General features: G+C 41.5%; 1 protein-coding gene across 1 annotated transcript; it reads right to left on the bottom strand.

Annotated features, from left to right (window-relative positions):
* Nucleotides 1-1458: 1458 nt before the first annotated feature.
* npy (neuropeptide Y) lies at nucleotides 1459-3799 on the bottom strand. The gene is made up of 3 exons (XM_071910762.1): nucleotides 3612-3799; nucleotides 1858-1947; nucleotides 1459-1586 (listed from the first exon to the last, which is right to left on the bottom strand). The coding sequence occupies exons 1-3, from the start codon at nucleotides 3797-3799 to the stop codon at nucleotides 1565-1567; spliced, it is 300 nt and encodes a 99-aa protein (XP_071766863.1). The 3' UTR covers nucleotides 1459-1564.
* Between the last annotated feature and the right edge of the window lie 8305 nt (nucleotides 3800-12104).

Raw genomic sequence — 12104 nt, 5'->3', positions numbered from 1 at the left:
TGCGTGCTCAATTATTGGAATTAAATTTGAGGGGAATTATACATTTCGAGATTAACAGAGAATTAGAGCGGGGGATTAGGAATTCTGTCCCACAGTGGCAAGTTTGACCAGGCTCCCTGCACTGTCCGCATTCATTTCGACTCTCCTTTCATCTTCACCCCACAGAGAATCCAAGCCTTTCGAGAGAGAGAGAGAGAGAGAGAGAGAGAGAGAGAGAGAGAGAGAGAGAGAGAGAGAGAGAGGTAAAATCTTTGAAGTCTCCAATTCATTGATATGGAAATGATGTCGATGAGCGTTGGCAATGACCAGGTGTTTGTATTATATTATGTACAACTGATTAAATACTTGTTCCAGCCTATGGGGAAATGATGAATCACCATGAATACCTAAAACCTGAACCAAGACTTCTCCTTGAGTCAGGTTCCTCTCCATGTTTCTTCCTAACATTTCGTCACCATACACTGTGCCCGTGCCCCGTAACTGCTGACTCTGTGCTTTGAGACCACCTTCTTTTTTGACAAATGCACTGAATGAATAAGCTTAATGGCCCTTGGGCTGATTTGATGCCAGGTTGTGCTAACCACTCGTATAATTGCAATAATGCTCCTGGAAATGCGTTTTCTCCTCTCCATTTAGTTTCGGAGTAGTACTTAGCGTTATGGCCACAAGAGTGCGCCATTATCTACCCAACTGGCGCGCCTCAAATGTTTCTCTGTCCGTGAAAAGCTCTCAGGGCAACCATTTGCGGTTGTTAAGACTCAGTTCAGATGTGCTTTCACTGCACTTGCCCTGTTGTGCGGGTTTTACAGCGTTGCATTACTACAGCCACGGGTGTCAGCTTTGTATGGCAAGGTATGGCACTTTAACACAGCCGGTCCAAATGTGATCTTGTAGTTTTGGGGGTTTTTTTGTTTGTTTTTTATCATTGTAAGGGAGAGAAAAGATAAAGCAAACAGTGTCTAAAAAAATATTCAAATCAGGGAAGCAATCAGGTTCATTGTTCCCTCTAAGCTGATAGTTTGGTGGCCTACCTCTAATAATTTATCACAAGAACCAAATAATAAGATCTTGTCATCAGTCATATTTGCCCCCAGAAATATCAATATAAGCAGGTTTTAACATCCTGATAGCAAATGATATTAGATGCAGTGACTTTTCCATTGATGCCCCTGTCTGCAGTGTGTATAAATCCAAATCAAGATCGATGCATTCTTTCAAACAATGAATCTTTAATAGCACGGTTATACCATACAATCAACATGCCCCCGTCACTCCTATCTTTATTATTCACAGACGATGACTCTCAGAATAAACTATTTACAGGTTTATGGCACATACTGTACGTAGTCTTGATTGTAGCTGATGGGTAAGGAGGAGGGGGTTCAATATATTTGGCAACTCATAGAGGTAAGGGTGGAGGTGGGTGGGTGGGTGGGGGGGGGGTCAGTTGGTGGTGTAGGAGGGTATGAAGTGTCTAGTAAGTCAACAGACATGTGGAGGTCAGTATGTCAGCGGCGGCGGAGTGGCGATGAGGCGGGGTTTTGTGGGGCCGACGGCGATGACATCACCACAACGAGGGATCATATCTGCAGAGAAAGAGAGAGAGGAGAGAAGGTCCGGATCAGCCATGTTCTCTCCCCAACACACACATACACACACACACACACTGGAGCTGTATATTGAAAGTGTGCTATCAATACTTTTGCCTGTACTGCCTCATGGTTCACCCTAACACACACACACACACACACACACAAATACACATCTGTAACGGTTGAAATCCTAGAATCAACTCATCATACTGTAACACACATAGGCTACACAGATACAGATAGAGACGCATACACACACACACACCTGGACTGTGGAAGCGTGTCTGTGCTCTCTTTCAGCAGCAGCTCTGAGACCAGTGTGTCCAGAATCTCAGGACTGGACCTCTTCCCATACCTGAGAGAAAGAGAGGGGGAGAGAGAGAGAGAGAGAGAGAGAGAGAGAGGGATGATTTATCAAGCTGAGGGCAAGTTCCAGGAGCAGCGACTTGGAGCTTTTGGTTGTCAAGCAGAAAAAAAACAGAGACAAGAGAAAAAGAGAGACCTGAGCTGAACCAAACCCAGGAAAAAAATGACTGAATATATATAAAAGACTCTATTACCCTGCATGTCCTTGTGTCATGTGTCCTATTAGAGCTTAGTGGAAACTGAACACAGTGCGTCCGAGCCTCAGCAGGCGCAGACAGGAGGTGAATCGTAGGTGGTCATACTGCCAGTTCTGCTCCTCAGATGATAAGCTCTGTGTCGGTGCACTCGTACTGACACCGCATGTGTCACATGCACCCCCGGGTGGCTAAACGACTACAGCGGCATCCAAGCCCGTGACATTCAGAAGAAAGCTGAAAATTGTGATTAGTTTGCCGTGGCAGGCCGGCCCCTGGCAGTCGTTTCTCCCTATAGGTTTCTGTACAGGTGGTGAACAAGCGCGGCGTGTGTCGTCCCTAGTCTGTACCGAGGTGAGTGAGATGGAGTATGGGTAATTAATTATAGGAGTAACAGCAGGATCCAGAAACCAGACCAGTAGGGTTCAGACCAGCAGCTCCAACAGACTCTCAGTGGGATTACAGATATGTTCCCTTTTTCTTTTTCCTTTTTCTTGTGCTTGATGACTCACTTTCTTACCCATACACTGCTGTGTTATTTTGTATTAGAGTGATTAGTGTGATTAGTATGCTGCGATCATATTGGAGCATGCATGCTGAAGGCTGAGTGAAAGTTTACGAAGAGCATTACTGACTAGTCAGATGATCGCAAATTAGCTTAGAGGCAACAAATTTTACTATTTTACACAACCAATGACATTCCCAAGCTATATGATGTGTTTCTGGAGCCTGTGACCTCCCAGCCACGAGGAGAAACGATCCTCCAAAATTAAAGAACAGCATTAAACCTTCAACCTTTTCCCACTCAGCTGAACTTTTCATTGCTTTCTTCCCTATGCAGGCTCTCTTCAAATTGTCTGAGGGAAAACAACATAACATAATAATTAAACATTAAACTTGACTATATTAGGAAATTTTACTGAACATAAAAACATTGTTTTAATTTGACACCAATCATCTCTGGTATAATGAAATTGCAGCAGTTATAAATGTGGATAGATTCACAATATCAATGAAATGCATTAGAATAGAATAGAATAGAATAGAATAGAGCTGGTGGGACTGTGTCAGCTGGTGGACAATCTAGTCTTAATTCAGTCACTTGAGAAAGTAAATTGTAACCTCTTACTACTCCAAATTTGAAGGGAATTTATGTATCAGGTTTACATTTTCTTTTAACAGTTCACTTCCAGAATAATTGAAAGCAAATTGACTCTTTTTAAATGTCATCTCATTCTATTCAATTCAATTCTATTCTATTCTATTCTTATGTCTTGTATTGATATTGTGAATCTATCCACATTTATAACTGCTGCAATTTCATTATACCAGAGATGATTGGTTTCAAATTAAAACAACGTTTTTATGTTCAGTAAAATCTCCTAATATAGTCCTCCAGGTGAATGTTTAAGACATGTTTTCTAAACCCAATTAGTGCACAAACCGTCACTTGGCCTACCTCTGTCTTGTGATGAGGTTGATATAATGTCTCAGGGCGGAGTAATACTTGGCCAGCTCCTCCGCTGGAGCGTCCTCGCCCGGGTTCTCGGGTTTGACCGGGTATCCTTCCGTCAGGCTCCCCAGGCAGATCAGCGCCCACAGCAGGAACCCCAGAGTCCCCAGCCAGGTCACCAAGTTAGGATGCATCTGATACAGCAGGGGCGGATACCTGTAAGTCCAGGTCACATCACTGCGCATTTTTTCCCTCAATGGTTTTCATTTCACTTAACTCTAAGAAAATCAGCAGTACTGCCATGTATTTTTGTTTTTGCTCAGTATTTCACTCTCTGCTGCAGATTAGACGGTGTATGGCGGCATCTCTGAATGCAGTCGAACATGAATTAGTACCACAGTTTATCCCAATTGCTTGATGACAAATTTGCTAGTTTGTCAGAGTAAAAAGAAAAATCACTAAAGCCATACTAAACTTTACAATATAGGCCCTCTTGTGCTGAGATGCTCCATTCAAACATATTAGAGTTTGAATTGAACTCATTTCAAAAACCTCTTGGAGATGACCCGCAGCCAAGCAGCCAGGTCGAGAGACTTTAATGACTTAAGCAAGCATTTAGAAAGTAGTTGTTCCTTCCATAACACTTCATTACGTTGATAGGTTTTTATGGATCAAATAGCAAAGTACTTACAATTACTAGAGGGTTTGAGGGGTGTGCGCGCGGTGTCCTCAGGCGTCTCTTCTGCTCCTGAGCGCTCCATGCGCGCTGGGTTTTATATCTCTGTGCGCCACACGCGCCGCAGAAGACGCGTCAGAGATGCGCTCTGTTTAGCGCAAGTCTCTGCCTTTCTTCATGTGCACGTCACTAGTGATGCTGTCACCGCAGTGTTTTTAAAACATATTTTCATTAGTTTTAAAGACATAACAATAAAATTACAAACTAAAAATAGATGAAGTCGTGTTGATATGACTTGTTTCCAATGAGACCAAGAGGTTGGAAATGAACCAATTTTTAATTAAGCTGTCCTATCCCTTATGAAAAGAACTATTGCAATCCAATGATAAAATAGGATAGCCTACTAACCAAATATCACAGCAAGTCCCTGAAGGAATATGACATGAATATCACAGTGATACTGTAGGAGAAGGTCACTATAAACTCACTCTTCAGTATCTTAGACACACTATAAATCCCTATAGGAAAATTATTGAATTATGGTGATTGTTAGGAATATGCACTGCAAAGCAGTAAATCGATATGCAGTGGGAACTAAGACAATGCTACTACAAGTTAATTCTACAACAGATAGAGCTGTTAAGGACCTTTTACAGGTGGGATGTAAATGGTCTGATTTAGTGCAGAAATAACTGTATTATCAATATTGTAATGTATGTTATATCCCTCTCTCTCTCACAAACACACACACACACACACACACACACACACAAACACACTCTTGCCATCTATCCATCTCACACTAACATACTCTTGCACTCACACATTTCATTTACAAACAAAGACACAGACACACAAACAAATACGCAGAGATACACAGATACAGACAGACAAACAGATTGACAGACAGATAGAGACACACACACACACACACACACACACACACACACACACACATATGCACACACACACTGAGTGTGACGTTTTGGTATTTGTAAGTCCTGTATGTATAGAGGAAGGGGGTGAGAAAGCAATTCACAATCAAGTAGCGATTCTTCTTTATGTGCACGCATGTGTGAGATTAATAATCACATCTGAAATCATAAAAGAATAACCTGCAATGGGAGGCAGAAATGTAACGCTGTGAGCCAACTTTGTTATTCAGATGAGTCTCCTATGGCATCGCCTTGAGTGATCTGGAATAAAAAGATTTCAACCAGATTCACATGTTCATGAACGTTTTTTTTTTTGCGGCGTCTGATTGAATCAGTCCACTAATTTTGTTTCACAGTTCATTCCTTCGGATGGAAAGGGAGACTGGGACACTCAACGTGAACAAAAGACCCTAAATGTGAATATGTTATCAAGACACGTCAGCCAAACATCAGCCCAGAAGAGCCCAATCTCCCAGAAACCCTCTTAATAAAAACACCTCAAATAGCACTTCAATTGAAGTTTATCAGTATCACCAAGTGCTTCATTTAACTCCCATTCATAATCCTTTTGTATATCAGCCTCTTCTCTCGCAGGCGTATATTCTATCAAAATCAGCATTCTTCACTGGTGCTGGTTTTTAAGTTGCGCAGAGGATGTGTTAAGGGCTTTTTGTATACCACAGGATGCCATGGAGGAGATGGGGGAAGAGGCACAAGTGCGAGAAAGTAGAGCAAAAAGACATGACCGAATCATGATGATCAGTCATGAATTATAACTTCTCTTCCTCTTCTTGGGATACATATACACGCAGTGACTCACTTCAAAAGGTACACCACCTCTTTTAAGCAGACAGCTCACTCCTCCAGACGGTGAGTCACGTATAAATAAAGCGGAAGTATATAAAGCGTGCGGACAGGGTTAAGAGGGCAGTTACTGTTCGCCTAAACATTAGAATGGGCTAAGTGACTTGTGGTCGTCGGGGGACAGTCGCACCGGTTCTAGCGTCTTAGAAACAGCCGACCTGCTGGGGTTTCTAGGCTACAGTGTCTAGAGTTTAATGGTGTGATAAACAAAAGATATCCAGTCTGCGGCAGTCACCTCACTGATGAGAGGTCAGAGGAGAGTGGCAAGACTCATTCAAGCTAACAGCATTGACAAGTGTGCAAATAACAGCTGATAGAAGGGCTTCTCATGGAACCTTGAAGCGGCCGGGTTCCCCTCCTGTCAGTGAAGAACAGGAAGATGAAGCTACAGTTGGCACATGATCACCAATACTGTACGAGTGAAGAGTGGAAACATGTCGCCTGGTCCGACAAAACCAGGGTCAGAATTTGGCATATATAGTATTACAGTAATCCATGGCTAAATCCTGCCTGGTGTCAATGGTACAGGCTGCTGCCCATGGTATAATGGTATGGGGAAAGTTTTCTAGGCATAGATATAGGCCCCTCAGTACCAACTGAGCATTGTTTGAACTCTGCAGCGTACCTAAATATTTGTTATATTGTTGTTGACCAGGTGTATCCCTTCATGGCCACAGTCTACCCATTCCCAAAGGGATACTTCTAACAGATGATGCACCGTCATCTCAAAAATTGTTCCAGGAAACATGACAGTGACTTTAGTTTACTCAACTCTGTATCTCAACCTACTACAGAGTACTTTTGGCATGAGGTGGAACGGGATGTTTGCAGCATTAGCGTGTCATTGAATAATCTGCAGGAACCGCATGACGGTATCAAGTCAACGTGGACCAAGATCCATGTGGAACATTTCCAGCACCTAGTTGAATCCATGGCTTGAAGAATTCAGGCTGTTCTGGAGGCAAAAGGGGTTCCTATGCAGTACTAGCTAAGTGTAGCCTACCTAATAAAGTGGCCATTGAGTGTACATAAAATAGTAATGTAATAGTACAGTAGTGTCTTCCCTGCATCAAAGTGTGTTAAAGATATAGTAGATAAATCAAACTGCAGAAATTTGTCACACAGTGGATGAAGTCACCAGGTCAGATTTTGCAGGAATTTCACTGGATTGCTTTACGGCATAGAGGGAAATTGCTTTACAGCACAAAACAGGAAGAGGCGCTGTTTTTTCAGCACAACCAGAGCTAAAACTTTCAGAGTTTCTGGCAATGGCAGACGGTGGAAGGAGTGAAAGGCCGATGGAAAAACCACATGCTGTAAAGCAGAAGAGAAAACAAACGCATGCTTAGTGACAAATAGCGACATCCTCTTCACGACAGGAACCAACAGGGTTTATGGGAAATGTAGTCTTAAATTAGAAAAACACCAGAACTAACAATACCACTGGCATGAGATAGAGGCTACCAATTGTCTCGACCATGATCTCATTTGTTTACAGTAATTATACCAAGGAATCTCAATTCATTTGACAATGATATATTGATGTTTAAAAATGCAGCAGCACCATTAATTGAATACAGCACAAAAGAGGTTCTTTGCGCTTTGTGCTTAGCTTCTTTTTTATCAGAAACTGTTTCTGTACTAAATGCTCGAATTGCCCTCCCGATGTTTGGAGTATCAGTCTTTTACAGAACAAGCTGTTTAAATGCAAATGTGTTTTCTCTCCTCCTCCTCTCTCATCAGCCTCCTGGTTTGGACAATAAGTACTGCCTGTGAATCACACGTTTCGAATTTACAGTGCATAAAACTGTTAAAAGAAAACACTGACAAGCAGGCTGTCCATATCTCTATCACAGGGCAGCTGCATGCAGACGGACTGAGAAGAGAAATGAAAAAGGCTAAATCTGTTACTGCTTTGGTGCTTTCTTGGCTATTGTATATCTTTTACACACAACTCTGACAGTAAAATTGCTGCTTCTGACTGTACTATTGTCCTACGGTGACATTGTGACTTCTGGTAAGCAAGCACTGCTATTATTTAGATAGAGCATAGGCAGCCCCCTGTTAGGGTATGTGGGCTGCTGCTTGACAGTGAAGGTGATTTGAGTCGAATGGTCCTGATATCAGGCTGATAGTGGAGGTTCAGGCTGCATTGCAACATTAGTGGGAATTTAAATTGTGAAACTACGCTAATTTTGTGCGTCTAAAACTGCATTTCCAATGTTGAATCAAGGTTAAATCAGTTAGTAAAAAGGTGTTGTATCAATGTCAGATTTAAATATTAATTCAGTATAATTTACATTGATGCCTTAACAATGATTCTGTTGATGTCAGTTTGGTGTCTGGGTTGTTTTAAAAGAAGTGATATATCGCCATTGAAGTGTTCTAAAAAAAAAAAAAAAACGATCTAGGTTGTCTGCTATCCACCACTCTGGGCTCTTATCAGCACTTGAAAGAGGTACAGTATGTCTCCAAATTGTGCTTCTCTGAATACAGTTTGGCTTTCACATTAATTGACAGCCTTTGCATGCAATTATTGAACCGAAATAACATCTCTGAGAGCACAAGCTTTTCTCCACTTTATTTTAGTTCAGAGCAAGTACAACACTAGTTCCAATTTCTATCACACTAATTGAGTCCCATTACTATTGGAAAGAGTCACCCTTTCCAGTCTCTGTCTGCTAATTTACCTGTCTACCTCTCTTTCTCAGTGTTCCTCTCTCTCTCTGCCTCCTGTGCTCTTTCTCTCTGTGTATGTGTGAGCGACTGCTTGTGTGTGTGTGTGTGTGTGTGTGTGTCACATCTGCTCTCGGTTTAAAAGCGCCTCACACGTCACATGTCATGAGAAAGTTCATATCAGGTGTTTTGATTGACAGATGGAGAATTGAGCAGAAGGTCGCGGCCAAGCGGTGACCCCTTGGTTCGGCTCAGGTGTGACCTGAAGGTCGGGGTCCATGAGCCCCGAGGGACTCTGACATTAGGAAGCCCGGTGAAAGTTGTCATCGCATCAACACGCACTAAACTTTGGTTTAATAAATGTTTGACAGACATAACCAATGTGAGACCATGGGTGTTTGTCACACTGCTATCAATGTCATTTAATGATGAGTATGTGATTGAGCAGTAATGCGCAGTCGACAGATATCAAAGCAACAAACAGACTTTTTCTTTTTACAATTCCTGTCCCCTGGTGTGTGGATTCAGATGCTAATCAAGCTTTTTACAAACTAAAAAGAAAAAATCAATACTTGAATCGACTTGAATTGACTTGAGTCCGATCCAAAGTGCTATGTATTCATTTTGGAGAAGAAAATCATTACTTGTTCATCATCCAGTATCTCCACAATTCAAAGGATGCTGTCCGTAAAAGTTATCCAAGGACACCGCTATGAAAACTTCATTTTTTTGTGATCATTTGCAAGATTAGATCACAGTTTTTTCAAATGGTGGACATCTCATCTTGAAATAAATCTCGTAAATTGCAAACAGGTGAAATTACTTATGGAAACCAAAGCAAAAAACAATATAATCTTGATCAATTGCCATTTACTGTAACAGATACTGTGTTTGAAATGATTGTCAAACTAGTATATTGGTGTTAAAGTGTTGACTGCTATTGGTGGTGATGGTGGTGCTGCCTCAAGAGACTAATCACTATGGATTACAAAATGCAACACCGAAGTGAAATGTCCCTTTAAAGCTGCAGCGTTGCAAAGAGGAAAACTGGAAAAGAACATGTTGCCACTCTCACATGCATAAAGGTTTATTCCTAAATCTTTTTACAAACCTTCCTGTTTATTGAATAATTAATGTATCTGAACACAGGACAAACAGCATTAGTAATCAAGATGAGTAATCAGCTGTTGTGGTTTAACGTCTTAATGTCCATACAGGCACTTTTCCAGGCATTCACCATGGTAAATGTGACAACCACTGAACCTATTACTACCATGCACATGCGTCACTGAAGAGCAGCCTGATAATGGAAGGGTAATGTATGATTTAAGGATTCCATCAAATGCGTTAAAAAGCATTTGAAAGCATCAGTTCTCAAGAGTATTCTGCATTCATAAAGGACAAAATTGTCCTGTGAGTGTGTCCAAACACTTATTCTGCAAATTAAAAGGCATTTTCGAGGTTTAATGTTAATATTCATGTAGCTGGTGGAACATAGGACATAATGTTGAGTTCCTGGGCGCACAGTCACTCAAACACAGCTGCCGCTGAAAAATTGGCAAGACTTTTTTGATGACGCTGTCCAGTATTCAACTTCACACACACATTCAAAACTCTCTGACTATAATGTGTTAATATTCCTCTTCTCTTTCTCTCTGCCAACCTGGCTGACTTTGAGTCTGTTGTTCTTTTTCATTTTCCTCATCTTTGCCAAGTCTTTTTGGTGTCTTAAGGAGGATCTTGGTGAGATAGAGGGCTTACTGGACGAAGACAGCGGGGAGAGATGGACATACAGGCTGCCAATCTACAAGCTCAGTTCGCTGAGCGCGGAGGGAGCGGCCTCCGTAAACTCTTATCGCTTCCTTTTGACAGAACTCTGCTGGTTCTCTCTTTAATTCCCTCGCGGTTTCACTTTGCATCTCCCCCCCACGTTTCCTTTCTTTCTCTACGCACCGTGCCTCTGTTGGTCGATCTCCTGCCTTTGATTCCAGGCTTCTCTACCACCTCTATTTTTTCCCCACTCCTTTAGTTCTCTCATGTCCTCTGGCATCGCATTTAGCGCCCTCATTTAGCATCTGAGGTGCCCTCATCCAATCAACGTTTGTGTGGCATGAAGAGTTCGCCACCAACGAGACAGGATGCGACGTGCAGATGTTTCCAGCGTGTGTTATTTGCCTTTTATAGCATTTCCAAGCAGACATGATTACTAGAAAGCTTCAAAGAGAAGAAATATATTGGTGCAGTGGGATGCAGTGTGTATTTGTGACTATATGTGTGGATGTGTATGTGTCTATGTTTCCATCAGTTGTGTATGTGTTGTGCGTGTGTGAGAGGCAAGAGCATGTGTGCACTCCAGGCATGTGTATTTTTCTGTGTGTGTGTTTGAGAACTCATTTTTGTTAGTCCAACACTGTTATTGATTTAACATAGTTATACAACATCCCTTTCTCTTCGTCATCCCAGCGCTTTGTGAAAAAAGCAAAATCCATTTTTCATGATTCCCTCTCCATCCTCAACCCCCTTCAAAGATCCTGCAGACACAGGAGGGGATCGAAGCACACAGCCTCAATGAAATTACAGCGTCCTCAATTTCCCGGCGTTTCCATCACAAAAGAAAGGCAAAACACAACGCATTCAAAGCATCGAAGTTATGGGATTGTGCTTCAATTTCAGGGGATTGTGATGCCTTGCTTGTGTTTGTAAAAAAAAAAAAAAGGTTGTATATTTTGTTTGAGGAACAGCTGTCTCTTTTCCTGGTAATCAGAAGACAATGGGGTAAGAGGACAGAAAGAGTAAAAATCACAGCTGAGGACTTTTGAAAATGGGTCAAAAGTCCAATTCATAATCCAAACTTGAATCAAAAGGTTGGCCTTCCAGAGAAAGCCAAAACTGGAGACATTTTCAAGTGAATCCACAGACCCCGAGTCAACAAAGACACATTTAAATGAATCTTGAAGCCAAATGTGTCTTTACATTTGTATTGTGTTACAATGGGATAAAAAAAATGCTTATTTTTCCATCTGCCCTTCCTCCTCAAGAAATTACATCTATATCCACATGTTGATATGGTTAAAAAAAATCCACCCTCAAACAGAATTCACTACATTATTCCTATGACCTTTAGTTTTTCAAATAACTTCAGATTCAGATTCAAATAACTGATTATGAATAACTCTATCCCAAACCTAAAACAAGAGAAGCAAAGCAAAACGGTCAGGTCAGAGGCTTGGAGATTAATTTGATTTTGTGATTTTGTTGACTATTTGTGGACTGGAATATTTGTTTGAGATTTTACACCAAATGAGCTTTAGTTTCACTATAGTGCTAACAGATGTGAAGCAGAAAATC

This window comes from Centroberyx gerrardi, chromosome 19 (assembly GCF_048128805.1).
Source record: "Centroberyx gerrardi isolate f3 chromosome 19, fCenGer3.hap1.cur.20231027, whole genome shotgun sequence".
Taxonomy (NCBI): domain Eukaryota; kingdom Metazoa; phylum Chordata; class Actinopteri; order Beryciformes; family Berycidae; genus Centroberyx; species Centroberyx gerrardi.
This window is presented reverse-complemented; position numbering and strand designations above follow the sequence as displayed.